A 22,158-nucleotide genomic window follows, 5' to 3' on the forward strand; every position below is an offset into this window, starting at 1 on the left:
TTCAGTATGAAGTAATTGAGCTGGGGTTTTGCTAGCTATCCAACTGGGAACGAAGATAATTGTAACCATATGCGTACGAAATGACAGCAATGGAGTACAAATTGTTAGAATTTTATTTGAAATTTGGAGGTCGGTTCGCAGATCCTGGTTGCACCATCGGGGGCGGATACGATTCTTAAGGAGAGTGACTAAGTGGCACGACTCAGCCCTCTTCTACAACATCTTCAACAGTCAGCAAGAGGGATTCATGCCAACGATTTACCTTCAAGAAAACCGATACTTGCCTCTGCCGAGTATTTTATTTTGATCCATATCCATACATTTTGCAACAAGCAGGAAATCAGAGTATCCATATTACATAGAATCATTAAAATCGGTGTAGTTTCGCAACAGTGCTCCTAGATGTAGAAATGACAGTCTTTCCCCATTGAAGAGGAAAGAGAAAGTATTCCGCTTCCCATCATGAATTACGATGCAATCATACTGCACAGTCGACCCAACAACAGATGACAATGACACGCATCCAAATGAACAATGTCGCACCATGCTCGATCCTTATATCTGTTACCTATGGAAAACTGAAACACACATCGTTGTGTAATGGCGAATTCGCTTCCCTTCTTCAACCATGCTAGCTTATATGGATCGAGATGTTTCTGAGTTTTTAGTCTTAGCTTGGTGACGGCTTCCCCATCCAAGCTTTCAGAGCTCTTGGAAAGTCAGCCCGCCGTTCCTTGGAATAAATGAGGTAAAATATTATGGAAAGTGACACTGGTAACCACGATTTCAGAGTTATGGAAGAGGAACACTTAGGTGTTTAGAGGTTTAGTAAAGACCCCTCATTACCACTTCATAAAGGTGATTGCTTTGACTATCTCTTGGGTTATGGCCCTACCCAGTTTCCAATTTGTTTCAGCAGATGACTTATGGGAATGATGGTCAGAGGTGTGCACCAGCTATGAGCATGGACTGTCCATTGCACAAGGATGGGACCCTCCCAGTCATGGATATTTCAAGGTGAACTTTGATGGTTCAAATTTGAAAAACTCCGGGCTGGCTGGGGTAGGTTGTCTTCTTCGAGACCATGGTGGTGTAACGATTTGGGCTGTCTTAGGTCCCACGAGATCACAGACTCCAATGAGGCAGAGATAAGAGCAGTCCTCCAAGGAATTAGGATGATTGAGCATAGCATTCTAGATCAGGTTATACTGGAAGGTACCTCCCTTAATGTTATAAGATGGTTGAAGGGAAGTCTCTCCCATCCTTGGTGGTTTGCTCATTGGATTGATGAGATTTTGGATCGAGTGGCCGGGTATTCATCTCTTTTCATCATGTAAGAAGATCGGCGGATGGAGAGGCCGATATAGGCTAGCTAGGGAGGGAGCCTCTGGGCGGCGTTGGAAATCTTCAATTTCCTCCCCCCTTGACGGTTCATTTCTTGTCTGCCTTGTACTTGATCATCTCTGGGTCCATAGGGCTCCGTTCTTTATTAAAACAATTCTTTGCTATTAAAAAAAAAAAAAAAAACAGGACAATTACTAAGAAGAAACACAATGCCACAAAGATCCCAAACTGCTAGAACTTTATTTATGCAAGCAAACTGCAACAACCAGATTGCGCAAAACACAGAACAGAGGAAACAAGAAAAAGGACAAGCAAACTGCAACAACCAGATTGCGCAAAACACAGAACAGAGGAAACAAGAAAAAGGATAGGACTGACGGAGCTTTAGATGGAGACGCTGTTGGGAATTCCTCTTCCAGTGAGCCCACCAACACCACTGTAATCAGAGGTGTTCGGATAAAGCAAGGTGTAAGGCATCTTGGCAGGCCCAGTACGGTTCTTCCACTTCTCGTCATTGTTCATCTCTATGATCCTATTCTCAATCTCCACCAGCTTCTTCCCAAACTTCTTGAACACTTCCAATGCGGCCGAGTCCGCCGTCCACTCAGCTGTGGATCGCTGTCCGAGGTAGACCTCATCCGAAGTGTGCTTGGACAAGATCTCTATGAGTGAAACACCAAGGAGGGTCTGTAGCTGAGATGTGATTGTTCTCAAGAAGACTGTGTCAGGGTTCCTTGCGAGCTCAGCGTATTCAGGTGAGCCAGGGGAGGGCATGAACTGGCGGCTAACGGTTGGGCGGCTCGGATGGTAACCAGAATAAGGGTACTGTCCGAAATTAACGGCTGCATGGAGGGCAGAGGCTACCCAGATGATGGTGGTGCATGTTTGGGTTAGATCATTGAGGGTTTGCATTTTGGGCCACCATGGTTCGTCCTTCTTATCTCCATGGCCCTTTTCACGGAGTTCAGTCCACCAGGATTGGAGTTCTGAGTCAGCTCGGATTGCAGCATCAGTTGGGTAGTAGATGGAACAGTAGTCCTTCACCCAAGTTTCGATTGCTGACCAGATTTCAAGGCCATCAACAGCGTATGGGCCGTCCTTGATCCGTAGGCGTAGGTTGTGGGGTTGGCTCGGATCTTGGACTGCCATTCCTCTGAAACAAGTGAAGAGATATTTGGGTTTATTTTGGTAGAGCATAGTTTGATCATCAAAAAGCATGTTATAGAGGTTTTTTTTCCTTTTTGAAATACCTCGGGAAAGAGATATCTGGGTTTGATGATTTGTTCATCAAATGCCATCTGGGTTTATTTTAGTGTTCTGTTTTGGATTTATTTTGAAAGATGATGGTTTGATCTTAAGAAACCATGTTATAGTGGTTTTTTTTGTGAATTACCTCGTGAAAGAAGGGAAAGAGATATCTGAGTTTGTTTTGGAATAGGATGATTTTGCCATCAAACACCATTATAGTGTTGGGTTTTTGAACTACCTCTTGAAACAAGAGAGAAATTTTGGTTCATTTTGGAAGAGGATAATTTTGTAATAAAAGACCATGTTAGTGTTGGTTTTCTTTGAAGTATCCCTTGAAAGAAGAGAGAGAAATTTGGGTTCATTTTGGAAGAGGATGATTTGGTCATCAAACACCATTTTAGTGTTGGTGTTTATTGAATTACCTCTTGATGAGATCTGCTGGAAGTCCCTGTTCGGTGAAAACCCAGTTCTTATAAACCATAGAAGACATTTCCATAGCGTATTTTGCTGGGAAAACAGTGCTTTCGAGCAACCCGCCGGCATTGATGAGGGTCTGTCTAGCCAAGGCATTTATGTTCATTGTATCCCGATAGTGAGGATTCAAAAGCTTATGGATTGGATGAAGAACGCTCAACTGTCTATTGGTTGCAATGACAAATGGCTCGATTGATGCATGTGTATTCAACCTGCAATTGCATTCAAACAGATTACAAAACAGCGGCGTGGTGGAATCCATGGGTTGGCTCGCTCTTAATTGTGTCAACACTAATTTTAATCTGATGGATCATTTATGGATACATATTCCAAGAGCAGATTATGTGTTGGGGGTTCCACGTGAAAAGTAAAGATCCCACACGGGAAAATTCAATGGTTGTGGATGGGCTTACAAGGACTTGGGCACTCTCCCCTTAATGGTGAGTTGTATCCGGGTCCAAACATTATGGTTTGACAGAATATGGATTCATATCCAAGATCCCTGGATATGTCCAGAGATAGAGACTATCATACCAGTGGCTGATAAGCTGATGAACGCCAGAGTCGTTCACGGCAGCAAACGCTTTTGCCAATTGCCATACTGAACCCTCGACACCTTCATGGGCTGGAGTGTAGACTTGACTGACCGCCCCGTGTTTCTCTCCCTCAGGGTGAGGCAAGCTCAACTCAATTGCCAATGGTGTCAAAGTCCCATCATCTTTCAGGAAGAGGATAGTCCTTGTGGCGTAGAGCTTTGTCGTGGTTGAGTTTATCCGGTTCACATATGGCATCAACATGTCATGATGATCTAAGATGAAGAGCCTGTTGTTCTTTAGTGCCTGCAGAGGAATCAAGTTGCCATTGTTCTAGTGATTACAAGCAGACTACTAATGCGCAACACAGCTAAATGGGTTTCGTCTGAGCTCTTAAAGTACTAGAGAAATTATTGAAAATAAGAATAATTACTGAAAGTTGCATCAATAAAACAGTAGTAATACCTCATCTACTGTTAACCCTTGTAGGTTCTTCTGAATGTGTTCAGTGGTTATCGTACTGTTCTGGTTACCATATGCTTGTGGATTGAGCTTGCTCACAGGGGGGAACACCTGCAGACAAAATATGTTATATTAGAAGTGATCTTAAACCATTAGCAAATACCTTGAAAAAATCATAGAAAAATCAAAGTTTTCTAATTTACTTGGAGACAGCGAATGATAACAGGGTTCACTCCGGCAATCATTTCTCGTGCAAATTCTTCGTCCGTCCTCCAAGCCCATTTATCAGCTGCCATAGTAATTGTACGAAAACAATACAGCAAAAAAAAAATAAAAAAAATCAGACAAGTAGTCACGTGTTTATTGTTAAGTATAAATGATCAAATAACACCAACTCTAATGGCTTAAGCTTTTGGAGTAATTGATTGCTTCACATGGTATCAGAGCTATTGCCTCACCACAGGTCGTGGGTTGGCGAACCCAAAAGAGGGCCCCACATGGTGGGGAAGTGTTAAGTGTAAATGATTCAATAACACCAACTCTAATAGCTTAAGCTTTTGAAGTAATTGGTTGTTTCACATTTATCTCTTGTTTTGATTAGCAGAATTCCATCACAAACTCCATATAGCCATTGTCTAGATTCAATGACACATACCTTGAATCACTTGAGGCAATGGAAACTTGAGAATCCGCTGGCCATCTGTGCTAATCATATCCTTGATCATATCTATGGGGATCAGATTCTTAATTGCATCGAGCACGGGAGTGAAAGGTAACTGGATCCCTCCCTCATACAGATTCAGAACGTCTTGGAAGGTGTCGAACTCATTCGGCGTCGAATTACAGAGACCCTCCAGCAATGGGAGCAAGGTCTGAACCAAGGCCTTTAGAGCATATTCCAGGAAATCAGACATCTTCACATGCCCAAATCGCTCATCTCTTGGTACGTAAATGTCTAAGCTCAGAAGGGGCAATCTGCTTTCTGAGTTTGGATCTGCTTGTTTCGATAACAACACAAAAAATCAACTCTGAAAGCTTGTTACAATTTTCAGGATGCTATAAAAAACCAATCAAAATAGTGTTTAGTTCGAAAATAAAGGAGTGCAAAAACTGTTTTCCAAAATCAAATTTTAAGCCCAGTTCGCCAATCAAAGCAATGCAAACAAGTTTGTGAGAAAGAGGAAAAGGGTCTTGAAATGGCTCACCTTTCATTGTGGGTCTACGTCCTGTTCGTCCCCTGCGAGGGTAAGGGTGCTCCTTGGACCCTCCTAGAACAGGGCGTGCTAAAGAGGGACGGAGGTCGGGGGCTCCCAAATCATTATAGACGGCGTAGTCGTAAACTCGATCCCACTCCTTAAGTTCTCCTGTTCCATCACCTCTGAGATTCACAAGCTCATCTTCCCTGTACCTACGCAGAGCGTCAGGTGTGTCGCCTGGAAGGTAGCTCTGCCAATAAACCAAAATAAATAAATAAAGAGAGCTGGTAGAAGACATGTTAAAATATAAATGATTAAATAACACCAACTCTAAATGGCTTAAGCGTTTGAAGTAATTGTTTGTTTCACAAGACATGCCTGGCAAACTTCTTATTAAGTTTGAAAGCAAAACGATCCGAAAGGCCATATCGGAGAATTGAATGGATGTGGAAGGGCTTATAAGGACTTAGGGCACTTAACGGCTAGCTTTTAAGTGTACTTGGGTCCCAACACTTTATGAAAATTAGCTAAATTAAAATGCATTCTTATACAATTAATGTGGTTTTCTTGGTAGCTAAGCTGGATTGAACCTCTGACCTGAAGGTTGGAGAACAAAGCCTTAATGTGGTTCATTTTCTGATATAACTATCTTTAGCTCAGTTAACTTAAGTAATTTAATTACCTGGTTGGAGAAGAACACCCGATCATACTTGTACTTGTTAGCAGGGTAGACCCAGGAATCGCAGACGAAGTGGATGCGGCCATTTCCAATTCCGGGAAAGTCTTCGAGGGTGACGGTCTTGAGGAAGAACTCTTCACCGTGAAAGTTTTTCACAATGAAAGCCGCAGGAATTCCCATGCTTTCGATCCAAGTGAACGTAAGGCTGAACAACGACTCCCCTGCACAAATTGATGTCTTCGGCGCACTCCAATCTTGCAGATAGGCAATCTCTCCCACCATCCCTCGCCCGCTCTTGTCTATAGGAACCCACAAAGAAGATGGATTTTTAGTAAGAAATTAAGGATCAAATTATTGATCTTGTAAAAGATCACGAGGTGACCCACATGGTCTACGTCCATGTCGAACAGACATCCAGTGTGTAAGATAAAAGACTGCAAAATCCATTGCTTTAAATGAGGCTTGACGGATCAAGGACCAAGGATCATGCAATCAAGGTGTTCTTAATGACATTTGGCAACAGATCCAACCACGTAGACATGGAAAATGTGGGGCCTGGAAAATTCCTCTTATGATGAAGCCTAAACAGCCCCTTTCCTTTTAGAAATTTCTGTACATTTTAAGTGAAAGAACTATCTTTATACGAGGAATGCTAGGAAGACACCCAGGAGTGCACCATAAGCAAAGTGGCCACTCCTATGTGCCTTACATGAGGGCTAGAACATTTGAAATATCTAGCCCAAACGAAGGGCCATGTGGTCTAGCCCACGTGGCCCAGCCCACATCTAGGGTGGGCTGGAAGTAATGCTCCTGGCGCCCTCCCTTGGTTTCCTATTATAATTTTTTCTATTCTTCTATTTATACATATAACTTCTTTGTACAGATGTTGTTAGAAGCCTCCAATTGCCAACCAGCTAACTGTGATTTTGAATGAACATAAATAGAGGCGTATTTATCAAAACAAGAGGATGTAAAGTAATATTCATTCAAATAAGAAAATAAAAGAATTTCTATCAGTTCGAAGAAGAGATTAACAAAAGAAATAACTTGTGTTTATTAATCAGTGAGCTTGCTACCCAAAGCTGACTAACCCTTCATTTCATTCCCGTCCAAAAGGAAGCAAAAGCAAAGAAAAAAGGGTTACTAGTCGACAATATAGACCTGGTCCCATGCCGGCCCAGTGAAAATCCCATCCATTGGATCAAGTTCTGTCCATAAAGTGACAACAAATGGCAATGGGCCAGAGTTGTAATGGCCCTCCGTTGCAACAGACCATATCTAAGTACAACTATCTTTGAAAAATAAATAAGAAATGTGATATGAAAGACTATAAATATTTCTCTAAAAAATATGAATAGAAGAAAATAATTTTGTTTTGTTTTGTTTTGTTTTTGATAATGAAAAGAGTACTCTTTTGATACTATGAAGTCTTTTTCTTTCCAAACAAAAGCAACAGAAGTAAAGAAGTTCACCTGGGTTGGTTTTATCACCACTGATAAGCTGAAAACCAACCCCTTTTCCCAAGAGGTCATGAAGATTATCACTGATGGCTGCATTGAAGTCATTAAACTGCAAAACGTTCTTTTTCATCAACACCACCGTCCCTTTGATCTTCATACCACTACTCCCATTTTGACGGTTCCCCGTCAACCCGCCTACAATGTTTTGCAACATGGTTTCTCAATCAACAACCACGCACTCAACAAAAAATGGAAGAAAAGAAAGGAAGCTAGAAGAAGAAGAACCCCCTAGAGAGAGAGAGATGATGTTTGTGAATGAAAGGAGGTGTGTATTTATAGGCAAAATTTCCCCAAGGTTTTCCCGCGTAGAGCTATAATATAGATAATAAATTCACCTATTTTCATTTAAGAGGGAGGCAGCTTTTAGTAATTTTACCATAGAAAAGTGGCCTACTGATTTAGTCATTTTTCACGGTGTTTTTTCTTGGCATTTTTTGGTGTTCGAGCTCTCTTTTTGTCGCCTTGTGAATGTGTCACGATAGAGGATGTCATGTTGTTTTTAGAACGGATTCCCCCAGCTTCACCAATTCTGTTTTTACTGCTCATGCAAAGCTTGTGGTGGTTGATTATCAATTCGTCTGGAGTAAAGTTGCTCGTGGAGAACTGCGTAAGCCTCACCACACCATTGTGTCTAATCACTAGACAAGCTCCGTTGAAGTATAAAATGGGGTGCAACTCTAGTCGATTTTTAGGCATTCGGGTTGAGTTTTTACCTTACAATCGGGGTCACGATTAGGTTGATTCTAATTAGCATTTTAGCAAAACCTCAACTCGACCGACCCAAGTTGCACCCTTAAGTATAAATGGCTAAATAACACCAAACTCTAACAGCTTAAGCTTTTGGAGTAATTGGTTGTTTGACATGGTATTAGAGCTGTAGTCTTGTGCTAAGCCTTGGGTTCAGGACCCACAACTCCTTAATATTTAAAATCCACATGTACGGTCAACCCCAAAAATAGGGGCCACACATGCAGGGGAATGTTGAAGTATAAATGATTAAATAACACCAACTCCAACAGCTTAACCTTTTGGAGTAATTTGTTGTTTCACAAGCTCACAGTCGATCAGTTCCCGTTAGCAAAAGAGTTTTACAGTCTTCTGAATTTGGCAAGCTAGCACCAGCTCCTTATATTAGGTAGAGAGCCATTTTGTGACTCCTTTTTTGAAGAGAGAAGGGCCCACTCGTAGAGTTCGTAGCTGAATTTTGTCGTATTCACTTAATTCATATGACTTGAGAAAGATGTGATTAAAAATTGCCCAGACACTCCCTTGATAATATTTGTATCTCACAATATATATTGAAAACCTCTATCGATCAATTAGATATAGAGGAAAAGTTAATCAAATTATACAGGGATTGACTCAAATACTAACGTGATTTTTGGTCATAGTAGGTCCAAAGCAAGACATTTCAAATGGACGGTTCAGATGATTCGTCTCTAGGACCCACTATGCCTTAGTAGGGGCGCCCTCATTGTATTACGTGCAATGTGGTCGTGCCCTTTTCAGGCATTCCTCCGATTAGTTATTGATAGGTCTGATATGGAAATCCTCGCTTTTATTAGTTAAATAAGGGCCCGTTTGGATACCTGATGCATTTGTATTTTGATTTGGATTTGAGTTTTGGATACAAAACACATCAATCATCTTCATGATCATGTTTTAAGAGAGAGAGAAAGAGAGAGATCGACTGAGGGAGGGAGGGATGTCTCGCTGTTGCTAGAGTAACGTTGAGGAGCAGCGATAGTGACGGAAGTTGCCACAAAAGTTGATTTCCAAATAATGTCTCGCAGAAAAGAATTGAAAATCGGATTTTTTTGCACTGTTGTAACTGATTTGGAAAATATCAACTAAATCCAAATCTAAATCTTGTTGGTATCCAAACGTGGTCTAAAGGGAATTGATATAGGGCAGCGATAAATCGACCCCATATATATCTTAAATCGACCCCATATGGGCAGTGCAGAGAGAGATGAGGTCGATTTACGATATTAGGGGGTCGATTTATCACTGCCCTTGATATATTGGCACTTTTTTTCACTCGAGACAGCAACATTCAGTGTATTTATGACTGTTCTTTTCCATTTAGGGGTTGTCCCAAGTAAAAAAAAGTGCGAATATTTCATTTTGTTGACGTAAAAATGGACGTAAAATTTGTTCTATGTTCATTTTTGCGACACTAAAGAAATTTTACTTCCATTTTTACGTTGAAACAGAACGGACCCTAATAAATGGTTGTGCCCCTTGTTACCCAACAACTCAACAATAGATCCCACAGGCCACAGCCTAAATTATACCTCTCTTATACCGTATCTTTTGTCTTTCACATGCACTAACGTAAAGTAATATTTTCTCGTCCGACAAAATTGGTAGAAAAATAAATTTAATGTCTTTATTGAATGTTCAGTAAATAAACGTGTGTATTTGAATTGGGAATTGTTATCGGTATGGAGTAACATTATCAAAACAAAAGACTGCAGATATCAGATGATCTACAGTTATCCATTAGAGTAGACCCAGTAAGCTTTTCTAGATTCTCCTTACTTTTGCCACGTAAAATCATATTGAAATTGTCTTTTCTTCTCCTCCTCATCTTTACACAAATTCCAGTGTCAGTCTATCTTTTATTCAGTTCTCCTTTTTCATATTCTGGGTTTTGCTTGAGGGTTAATTTCCCTTGGAGAGATTTTTACAAATCTTTTGAGATTTTATTATCAAAATAAGTGTAAAATCATGTTCCCAAGGGCAATTAAATGCAAATACTGAGCAAAACCCTCATATTTTTCTAACCTTCTACAAATTTCGGTGGCAGGGTTCTGCTACTGTCCCATACACAAATACTTAGAGCTTATCTGATAATTCTTATGAATTTTCTCTCTTTTTCATACTAAAAATAGCATTCATCTATGCAAATCTGATAAAAGGAGGTTAATTCATATCCTTAATAAAAGAGAAACAGAATGCAGTAAGGGGATTTATACCTCTACAATTCTAATGAATTTACAAAGGGCAATCAAATAAAATCAAGTTACATATGAATTTTCCAAAGTTCAGCTTCTTAGCCTTGCTTTTAATACGTGGTTATTGGGAACTAAGTTGTCGATAATTCGAAGATAAAATAAGGTGGAGGCGCTGAGGAATTCAGTGTTGCAGATTATATAAAGAATGCAGGATAATGTTAGGTGCGTGACACGTGTGGATTGCACAGCTGTATTCATTGGAAAACGGAATTCAGTAACTCCATGCAGTCCACATGAGTCTCCATCCAGCGCCATATCATATGGTATATATCTACTGTACAGAAGATAACTTCTCACCTTTCGATGCATTGGATTCTCTTTATCTTAGCTGAAAAAATAATACGATGACATGCTTGTGTGTATTAGAGAATCAAATCAAGATCAAATATTCCGAGATCTTCATTACCATATCAAGAGAATAAGACAATTATGGAAATATACTATCCTAATCTAATTCACTTGCCTAATCTAATCCAATCAACCAATATATCCTAATCAAATCAAGTCTTCTAATCTCAGAATATTTGATTTCATTCTCCAATAGTGTGTTGTAAAATTGATGATAAGAATACTACAATTATTAAGATTGTCGGAAGATAAAGATCAAATAGGGACTAATCTATGGCCTACTTGAACCCAAAATGAAGTAATTACGTCCTACGCAAATTGGTACATGAACGCAAGACTAGTTACTCGAATCCAAGTCGGTTACTCGACCCAAATTGGTGCAACTTGAACCCAAAAAATTCTAGAATTGAAATGAAACTTGTAAAAACAGATTAGATTTAACGTTTTCACGAAAACCCTCTGCGAAAATCAGATGGAGGAATGAAGGTTGAGTCGTGCCACACGCTCACTCTCCTTAAAAATCGTATTCACCCCCAACAGTGTACCCGGGATCTGCAAATCGACGCTCCAAGATAAAATAGCCCAAACAAGCTCCAGTCCACGTGCATTCGCTAGACTGGTCCACTTCAAATCACCTTGAAACTGTACTTAGACGCGGAATGGAACGGAGGGGGAAGGAACAAAATATAAGGAGAGAAAACTGTAATTTTCTGTAAAGTACCAAGATGTTTCTGTTGAGTAATATCTGTAACACTATTCCAAATATGTAAATTCATATTTGGAATAGTGTTGCCTTCTCTCTTTTATAGAGAGAAAATATGACTCTTGGGAGAAGTAATCACCCATTAAAGAGAAAAACGTTTCTCTCCCAATAGTTTTGTGACTGTTGGAGAAGATGAAACGGTTCACAAATGGTAAGAAATCTTAATGGGTGTAATTATAAAACCGTTTAGGAAATAAAAATATTTAGAAATTAAGGAAGAAATCAAATTTGATTTTTACCATAAAGATATTTTTTTTATTTACCGAAACCCGGACCGGTTCCCAAACCCAGCTTGGCCACGCGCGCACGTGTGTTTTTATATGAACTTGGGTTCATGTAAAATCGGGTCACCCAACAAATTCCAATCCCCTCTGAAAGGCTTCAAGCCTTTCCTCCATTCCATTTCTTATAAGGAGATGAAAATTTCTTGAAAGTTCCAAAGTGGGACTAAACATTTTTGCATTGGAGTTGAAACCTACTCCACACGCCCCCAGATCTTGGGTTCAAGTCATACTCAAACACGAAAGACGAGCTTTCGAAAACAAGCGGATATTTCAATTTGAATCTTCCCTTCAATTTTTAAGTTCAAAAAAGTAACTTCTTGACTTTAAAATTTCTAACATTCTGTCACGAGTAGTACCAAACATACCCTCTCTAATAAGAGGAATGCTAAATTGAAGAGCGCCCTTGGAAAAAACCAGATATAAGGGTGCCCCACTAGACCATCTCACCAAAGCGCATTAATTAATCTTTTAATTTTATATTTTTCCGTGTCACTATATAAGTGTACTTTGAAGAATGGTCCAATGGGGGCACCCTTGTACCTATGGGTGCAACTTGGGTCAGGTTGTGTTGAACTGATTAAATAACAACTACTCTAGCTTAAGCTTTTGGAGTAATGGGCTGTTTGACATGGTGTCATAGTTATTGCCTCACTGCACGGGCTTGCCAAAAAAGCACTTCGCCTAGGGTATTACTCTCGTACAATGGAGAGGGATTGCATCCACTTTGTTCAGAGATGCCACAAGTGCCAAGTGCATGCAAATTTGATCCACACACCACGCCCATTCCTATGGCCATTCCTTCAATACTTCTGGCTGTCGGGAGTCTCTTTGTAGGATACTTAGCCAAAGTGTGACCCATTAGCCCATAGGTAATTAAGTACTGTGATGAAGCGGCTGTTGCTCACCCGACACAATCGTATGAGGGTGAACAAGAATTGGGGATCGGATGCGGGCGAAATTTCCTCAAATGGCTGAGATGTTCACTTGACTCCCTCCCCCTTTGTGGGGTTCGGATCCCTATGAGAGCAGAAAAGGGAGGAAGAAAGAGGCCCTGGTGAACCGTCATAATAAGTGAATAACTGTAAGTGTCGCTTCCCGACAGTATGGAGTACTGAACCCACCGTGGGACAGGCCCTGACGCGAAGGACGGGAATGAGCGGAATCAATGTGTTCCAATTTCCGACCTTGCACCGACCGTCCAATGGACCATGGACTAAACGGTCACTGCCTGATAAGGAATCCTTGAAAAGATCAATTGAGACTCCCTCCCCGGTCCACGAAGATCTCTATGTACTTGTTCAGTCCAGGACAACTCAGAGCTATTATTACCTCAGGGCAGGTTTAGGGTTCAAAACCTAAAAATTCATTTATATTAAAAATCCATATACACAGCCAGCCAAAAGAAAAAAGCGAGGCCACACGTGAGAGGGAGTGTTGAAGTATATTTGATTAAATAACACCAACTCTAACAGCTTAAGCTTTTGGGGTAATTGGTTGTTTCACGACAAGGTTCTTTTGGATTCTCGACCATATTGTGCTTTTGTGGGTAGTCTTATCTATTTGACTATATCACAAGATCCGATATTTCTTTTTCTGTTGGGCTTGTTAGTCGGTATATTCAAGTGCAATGGAAACCACACTTGGAAGCGGCAAAGAGAATTTTGAAGTATGTAAATTCTATCATTGACTTGGGATTATTTTATAAGAGAGGAGTTGATTTTGTGTCGAATGAATTTACCAATGCCGATTATGGAGGGGACTTGGATGATCAGAGATCTACTTTTAGCTATGTTTTTTGTGTGGATTGACGGGTGTTTCTTGGTGTAGCAAGAAACAAGATGCGGTGTCTTTCAACAACGAAAGCAGAATATAAGGCTGCTGCTCTTGCTTCTCAAAATTGTGTTTGATTGCCGCGGTTGATTGAAGATGTTCATTTACCTATTCATAAGAAGATTACTATTCTTGGTGACAACCAAAGTACACTTAAACTTATTACAAATCCGGTCAGTCATGCAAGAAAAAAACATATTGAGATCGAGCATCATTTCATTCGTGAAAAGGTATTAGATGGTACAATTGGTGTGGCAGAAGTAAGGAGCAAAGAAAACATTGCCGACATATTTACCAAATCACTTTACAAAGGACCGTTTGAGCTATTAAAGGGTAAGCTTGGACTTGTTTCCAAAAAAATCACTTTAAGGGGGAGTGTTAAATTTTAAAGTTATTTTTTAGAAACTCATTTGTTTAATTTTTTATTTTATTTTATTTTGAGAGATGTAGTGAGGAGAATATTGTATTTTGTGTGAAGGGCATTTTGGTCACTTGGCCTAGGTTACACATGTGTGAATCACACATGTTTGCTCCATGTTTTCCCATTTCCCTCTTACTTCAAATTCAGGCTCTACTTGAAACTCAAAATCCACCACCACTTCCCTAAGCATTTAAGTCTCCATTTTTCTCTACCCTCTGCTACTTACGAAAGCTATTAATTCTCCACTTTCCATTGACTAAGCCTAATCGCCATTTACTCATTTTTCTAGAGATTCTCCACTAGCAAGACCTCCATTGAAAGTCGATGTCTTGTGTGCAAGCTTGTGTTTGAAAGGAAGAGCCAACTTGCCCCATATTTTGAAGGGTTCTTTTTCTATTATCTGCTTGTAGTTTTGTTCTTCTGTCATATATATATTGAAGCACATAGAAATTGCCTCAAAAAAACAAATGATTCCGAACCTTAGAACATTGATGCTATTAAACACAAATCAGAAAAAACAACCAGTCTAACAAATTAAAGAGTGTGAAGATAAGATAGCGTGGCGATAAATTAACCCCTTCTAGGATAAATTCACCTCCTTTACCACAACAGGTACAATACTAAGTCCAACCGGTGCTCTCTCTCTCTCTCACACACCCATGACGCCCCCTCCAAACATTAACCTTTGGTGGGGCCTAACATGTGAATTGTTTAGATCTTTGAACCAGGTAGGGCCCACCTATACTTATTCTCACAAATAGTTACTCTTTGTGTTCTCTCTTTGAGCATTGGTACGGCCCAACAATGAATGGTCTAGATCATTGAAGAATGCATACATTCTAAAAGGATTTATAAAAAAAATCATTTGGGCCCACTTGACTGGAAGATCCAAACCGTTCATTTGTTTGGCCCCAACGTAAATAGGCCTTGCCCATAATATCAACTCCATAGGATGATCAAAACCCTCCGATCAGACTCTACAGATCAGAGAGTTAGAATCATGATATGGAGATAATTTTAAGGGAAAGGCCTATTTACATTGGGCCAATCAAATGAACGGTTAGAATATTGGAACAAGGGTCGCAATGAATTTTCTAATAAATATGAGTTATATATAGTATATATATGGAGGTGCGTATTTTTTTTAAAAATAAAGTGGGGTCCATTTTGTTCAAAGATCTAAAAACCATTTAGCTGGTAGGCCCCAACATAAATATTTCGTACCACGAAAATCATCTCCACTGGATGATTCTAACTGTTCGATCCATAGAGATTCTAAATGGTATTGTTTATCTATAGATTAAAGGGCTATTTTTCGAAATAACCTACTAACAGATGTTGAGCTTCAACGTAAATAGTTTGTGCCCCCGGCCAAAATCATCTCGATGATCTACAATAATACCATATTTGAATCTACATGGATAAAAGAGTTAAGATCATCCCAGGGACCTTTTTTTTTTTTTTTTTTTTTGGGTTGGTGGGGTGGCCTGGGGTGTATACGTGTGTGCGCGCCAGGGGGGGGGGGTTGGTTCTATTTACGCTGGATTGGAACAAATGAATGCTTTGGACCATCGAACAAATTAAGCCCAAGTGATCTGGTTTTTTTTTTTTAACTACATGTTATGGTAACCACCTTCGAAGATCTAAACCATTCATGGTTGGGCCCTACTATAAGGTTTGTGTTCAAAGATAGAAGAGAGTACTAGTTATGAGAATAGAGTTTTTATATGATGAAAGGCCTTATAGTCCATTATTTTCAAAAAGTATGGTACGCCCCAAACTATAGGAGGATCCAAACTGTCCATTAGATGGGACACAACCTGTGCCCCAAAAATCATTTCCATAGGTTGATCCTAACCATCCGATCTATAGAGGGTTAGGATCGACCCTCTAATGTGCAGTCCCTCTATGGATCGGAGGGTTAGGATCAACCTATGGAAATGATTTTTCGCGCACAACCTATTTAGGTTGTGTCCCATCTAATGGATAGTTTGGATCATCCTATGGTGTTGGCCTTACGGTACTTTTTGAAAAATAATGGACTATAAGGCCTTTAATCATATAAAAACTCGTTTTTATTTGGTGTAAACCGTATAATCAAGTATTTTTCAAAATGCATTGTACGGCCCTCACCATAGGATGATCCAAACTGTCCATTTGATGAGCCACATGTAAATAGGTTGTGCCCCAAAAATCATTTCCCTAGGATGATCCTAGCCCTTCAATCTATAAAGGTTTCCATAATATGTAGTCCCATTTTGTAGGGCCCAGGATGATCCAAACCATCCAATTTGATGAGCCACAATGTAAATAGGTTGTGCTCTAAAAATCATTTCCATAGGATGATCCAAGCCCCCCAATCTGTAGAGGTTTCCATAATACAGAGTTTCTCTATAGATCTTAGGGCTAGGATCATCCTATGGAAATGATTTTTTGGGCCACAACCTATTTACATTGTAACCCATCAAATGGACAGTTAGGATCATCCTATAGTGTGGGATGAATAATCCATTTTTAAAAATACAGGACCAGCTTGCACCATATAAAATCTCGTGTGGACAAGTATGGGTGGGGCGTACCTTGTTCAAAGATTTAAGCAAATCATTTTTAGGCCCATGGTTTTAAATTTCGATCGAAACCGAAATCCACAACACACGAAACGTTACATAATTTCAACCAAAATTTTGGTTGAAATTTCATTTTTCCTGAAAGTTTGGTAGAAATTTAAGGAATTTCAATCCAAAAATGAAAAATCTAGATTTTGTTAATTATTTAATATTTTCCCAAAATTTCAACCATATTAAGTAAAAGATTATTTTAAATGATTTCGTGGGATTTCGGCTGAAATTTCGGTTTCGGTTCCTAAACCCAAATTTGAAACCATGGTTAGGCCCACCAACCGTTCATAATGGAGCGAGACTGTACCGTTATCAACGAAGTGGCTTCACATTTCACAACCGCTTTTAAGTTTTAACATCTAATCTAATCTAATACATCTAATACAATAAGCTGGGATGAAAGAAGAGAGTTTTTTCCATTTTTTTGAAAATCACATGAGAATTACATGTCACATTTTTTGACTTTTTTGAACAAATGCACCCATTCAACTCATATAATTTCAATCCTACCCCCCCCTTTATGCTTTTAACAAAGGCACCCATTAAATCATATAATTTCAATCCTACCCTCTGCTTTATGCTTTTAACAAAGGCACCCATTAAAGCCATATAATTTCGATCTTACCCCCCTCCTTTATGGTTTTTAGAAGAGAGTTTTTTTCATTTTTTTGAAAATCACATGAGAATTACACGTCACATTTTTTGACTTTTTTGAACAAATGCACCCATTCAACTCATATAATTTCAATCCTACCCCCCCTTTATGCTTTTAACAAAGGCACCCATTAAATCATATAATTTCAATCCTACCCCCTCCTTTATGCTTTTAACAAAGGCACCCATTAAAGCCATATAATTTCGATCTTACCTAGACCTGGCAAAAATTGACCCGGACCCGCGGGTCGACCCGGCCCGCCCGTAAATCCCGAGTCCGGGTCAAGATGTTGTGACCCGCGGGTCAACCCGGCCCGTCAAAACTGCGCGGGTCCGGGTGGACCCGCGGGTGCCCGTAAAAAAACTAAACATAAAAATGTCGTTTTTTTTCCCTTATAAGTTATAACTTTGTTTTTCATTTCACTCTTTCACTTTCACAAAAAAAAAAAAAGGTCGTTTCTTTTGGGTTTCTTCTCTTCTTCTTCAACCTCCAGAAGCGTCGCGGCGTCGCCACCTCTCCACAGGTACGGCTCTCTCTCTCTCTCTCTCCCATTCTTGCTGATAACTCTGTTCTCCTCCTCTACTTTTCTTTGGAGCACACACGCCCACACGCAAACACAAACCCTAAGGTCAGAGAGAGAGAGAGAGAGAGAGAGAGAGAGAGAGAGAAATTTTCTGATGGATTTTGATGGTCGATTTTACTAAAAAGATATTGTGGAATTGCAGGGGAAAAGATGTTGAAGAAAGGGGATCTCAGCGTAGATCGATGCTGAGTTTTAGGGAAACAAAAGGGAACGCGTCCTTTGAATGTTCCCTTGCTGGATCCTGTGTTGCCTGTCACTATTCTGAGAAGGTATCTCACATAAGTTTCTGTATTGATTGCAATTTCTCTACATTTTCATTAAGGCCCTGTTTGGATTACAAGAAAAAAAACATTTTTGCTGGAATTTTTTTACATGTGAGTGGTTGCTTCAATTTACACAAGAGAGTGGTTGCTTCAATTTACACAAGAGAGTGGTTGTTTCGGTTTATTTACATGTGATATCTCAATTGTCATTTAATTGTTTTTTTATTGTTTTGATAACATTTGTTCTAGCCCCATTCCATGTCGTCTTTGGGGCTTCTTTAATTGTTACTGTTATTGCTTTATATCTTGGCAAGTCTATCTTGGCGACTCTATCTTGCTTCTATTGATGTTCACTTTCTTTTTTTTTCTTTTTTTTTTCGATAATGCAGCTTCTCCTTTGATCATTAATGTCTTTCACTGTGAATATGAGTACCCCCGTAGATGTAGATGATGATAATGAGAATTTTCTTAATGATAGTACTGCAAGTAGAGTTTGTAAGAAGCGTAAAGCAATAATTTGGGATGAATATGAATCATACTTTGACGAGAACAAGAAAAAAAGGGCAAGATGTAAGTTGTGTAGTAAAAGTTATGCCGTTGGTAGTAGTAGTCATGGGACAAAGAATTTAATAGAGCACTACTCCAAGTGTCCAAAACGTGAAAATATGGATGTAGGACATATGCATTTAAGTAATGAAATGCAATTGAGGGGTAAAAAATTATGTCAAGAGACATATCGTGAGAAGGTGGCCATTTCAATAATGAAACATAACTACTCTTTCTCAATGGTAGAGCATGAAGGCACTAGGGATGTTCACACGTATCTAAATCATGATGTGAAACCATATTGTAGAAATACCGCCAAAGCCGATTGTTTGAAAATATATAAGAGAGAGAAAGAAAAACTCAAACTTGCTTTGGAGAGGGTTCCCGGTAGGATATGTCTCACATCCGACGTATGGACATCTTGTACGACCGAGGGTTATATTTGCCTCACCGCTCACTATGTTGATGAGAAGTGGAATTTAAAAAGTAGGATTCTCAATTTTTGCCACTTACCTCCACCTCATAGTGGTGTTCTTTTGTCGGAGAAGATATTTCAATTCTTAAAGGAATGGGGGATCAAAAAGAAATTTTTTTCTCTAACTTTGGATAATGCATCTAGTTGCAACACTTTGGTTGAAATCTTAAAGAGCCAACTTCGAGTTCAAAGAGCTTTAGTATGTGAAGGTAGTTTTTTCCATATAAGATGTTCGGCTCATATTTTGAACCTCATTGTTCAAGATGGTTTGAATGTGGCTAATATTGCATTAAACAAGATCCGAGAAAGTGTTAAATTTGTTAAAGGATCCGAGGGTAGATTAGTGAAATTTGCGGAGTGTTGTGAAGTAGTGGGAGTGACGGGGTCAATGGGTTTGCGCATGGATGTACCGACAAGATGGAATGCCACTTTCTTAATGCTTGAGAGTGCCCTCAAACATCGTGAGGCTTTTGCACATTATGCTTTGATGGAACCGGGTTACAAGTATTGTCCAACAAGAGATGAATGGGAAAGGAGGGAGAAAATGCACAAATTCTTGAAGCCATTTTTTAATATTACAACTCTCTTATCGGGTTCCGAGTATCCAACAGCGAATTTATATTTCCAATGTGTGTGGAAAATTCATTTGCGCCTAAATGAAGAGATAGAGAGTGTTGATACTGTTATTAGTAGCATGGAACAAGAAATGAAACCAAAGTTTCTAAAGTATTGGGACTCTTATAGTGTTGTGCTTGCTATGGCCGTTGTGCTTGACCCTCGCTTCAAGATGAATCTTGTAGAATTTTGCTATAAGAAGATTGATGAAGACAATCACAAGGTGAAGGTGGATATTGTTCGAAGTGCATTAACTTATCTTTTTCAAGAATATGTTACCAAATGTCCCGTGGTAACTCCGAACCATTCTTTGGTGGAAAATAGGGGCGGTAGTAACAACGATGACGACATTAGTGTAAGTTTTCTTTTCCCCCTAAACACTTGTGGTAGTTTCTTTTTAAATTTTGTGTATTATTAATTTATTATTGACTTTCATATCTTAATAATGTAGGAATTTGATTATTATGAATATGATGGTGGAAATAGTAGCACAAAAAAGTCCGAACTAGACCTCTATTTGGAAGAGCCAAAGTTCGATCGCAAACACTATGCAAACATGGATATTTTAGTGTATTGGAGAGACAACCATGCGAGGTATCCCGTTCTATCTATATTGGCGCGTGATCTCATGAGCATCCCCATAACAACCGTTGCTTCGGAGTCGGCTTTTAGTATTGGAGCCAAAGTTCTCACCAAATACCGAACTTCAATTCGACCGGAAAATGCCCAAGCGGTGATTTGCTCTAGAAATTGGTTATTTGGTTATGAAATAGAAAGTAAGTTGCAATATTTGATTTACAGTACACAAATAATATTTAATCATATTCTTCTTATGTATTTTAATAAATTAATTATTTGTATTTGGTAAATGCAGGCGATGATCCAAGTGATGAGCAACTAGTGGTGCCATTATCCAAGAACCTGTTGGCGTCGGTGTCGAGAGAATCCACTACCACTAATGCCTTGGAAGCTGCAGGTAAAATATTTAGTTATATAGTTATATTGATGATAACAATGATGTATTGTGTTCATATGGCCCTTCATCATGTATTGTAAATGCCTATTTTTGTTCACAGGAACTATACCATGAGTAGCATGCCTTGGATAGGTTTCAACAAGACCATTGGCGAAAGCTTTGGGAGTAGGATAATTTAAATGCGGCTTAAAAACAGGGAAAAAAATAACAGAAAATGTGTAAAAAAAGGCAAAAAACCCGGGTGACCCGCGTGTCAACCCGGCCCGTACGGGCCGGGTGCGGGTCCAAGGTCCGCGACCCGTAAAATTTTCCGGGTCACTTTGACCCGGCCCGTTTGACCCGGACCCGTACGGGCCGGGTCAAATCCGGCCCGGCCCGCCCGTTTGCCAGGTCTAATCTTACCTCCCTCCTTTATGGTTTTTTAATTAAAAAACTATAGGGTGATCTTGACCATCCGATTTAAGATAAGAGGAATTATGGAAACATCTATAGATTGGAGGGCTACGATCAGCCTATGGAAATGATTTTTGGGGCACAACCTATTTATGTTGTGTTCCATCACATGGACGGTTTGGATCAACCTATGACGTGGTCCGTACAGTTCTTTGTCGGCCCGTGCATCGCACGAGTTTTTTACTAGTATATAATAAAGAGGAAGGGAGGCTTACTGTTCACTGCTAAGGTGGCAACCCTCCCCTTCCTCCCTCGAATCTAGGTGGCGCAAAATTTTCCAACGTGGCAATTTTTTCTTATTGAACCTTCAAAATCGCTATTAATTCGGGCAATTTTTCTCTTATTGACCCTTCAAAATCGCTATTAATTTGCCTTTGCATTCCGTTTTAAATTAGTAGTCATGCTAAATCAGTTTTGTGGATAACCGATCTACACTACTAATTTGGCTATTAATTTGCCACAATCCCTGATTTATTTGCGATTATCTCTATCCATGAAAAAGGAAACGATTACATCTCTCTCTCACTACTTTACTTCCAAAAAATCTCTTCTATTTTCATTTAATCCCATCGGTTTAAAAGAAACTGACCTTCTTTTCCTCCATATCCGTGAAACGATTATCTCTCTCTATCTCTCTCTCTTCTTTACTTCCAAAAAAATCTCTTCAATATTCATTTAATCCCATCGGTTTAAAAGAAAAGGAAACGACGACGTTTCCTATTACATATTTACATCTTTCCAATCCTATTATCATTCTGCTTATAATATATCGCTCAATAGAAGTTTCCAAATAGAAATACTCCTAATTTACCACTCCTTCCTTCACACCTCTTCACAGAAACGTTGCCTTTT

At 39.5% G+C, this 22,158-nt stretch overlaps 1 protein-coding gene across 1 annotated transcript; it reads right to left on the reverse strand.

Moving 5' to 3' along the window:
- Nucleotides 1-1,563: 1,563 nt before the first annotated feature.
- LOC143893128 (putative linoleate 9S-lipoxygenase 5) lies at nt 1,564-6,316 on the reverse strand. The gene is made up of 8 exons (XM_077398112.1): nt 5,940-6,316; nt 5,267-5,507; nt 4,717-5,055; nt 4,265-4,350; nt 4,065-4,172; nt 3,601-3,905; nt 3,015-3,278; nt 1,564-2,497 (listed from the first exon to the last, which is right to left on the reverse strand). Exons 1-8 carry the CDS (start codon nt 6,216-6,218, stop codon nt 1,729-1,731), a joined length of 2,391 nt encoding a protein of 796 aa, XP_077254227.1. The 5' UTR covers nt 6,219-6,316; the 3' UTR covers nt 1,564-1,728.
- Nucleotides 6,317-22,158: the final 15,842 nt, after the last annotated feature.

Source organism: Tasmannia lanceolata, unplaced genomic scaffold (genome assembly GCF_043159265.1).
Source record: "Tasmannia lanceolata isolate RefF3 unplaced genomic scaffold, GAP_Taslan_0.1 ptg000015l, whole genome shotgun sequence".
Lineage (NCBI taxonomy): Eukaryota > Viridiplantae > Streptophyta > Magnoliopsida > Canellales > Winteraceae > Tasmannia > Tasmannia lanceolata.

Excerpts from the sequence above, each read along its gene's own strand:
- LOC143893128 (XM_077398112.1), bottom strand. The coding sequence starts at position 6,218 with ATGGTGGGAGAGATTGCCTATCTGCAAGATTGGAGTGCGCCGAAGACA. Across the intron at positions 4,351-4,716 it reads ATTGCCTCAAGTGATTCAAG|CTGATAAATGGGCTTGGAGG; the intron begins GTATGTGTCATT and ends TTACTATGGCAG. Across the intron at positions 4,173-4,264 it reads TTATCATTCGCTGTCTCCAA|GTGTTCCCCCCTGTGAGCAA; the intron begins GTAAATTAGAAA and ends TTTTGTCTGCAG.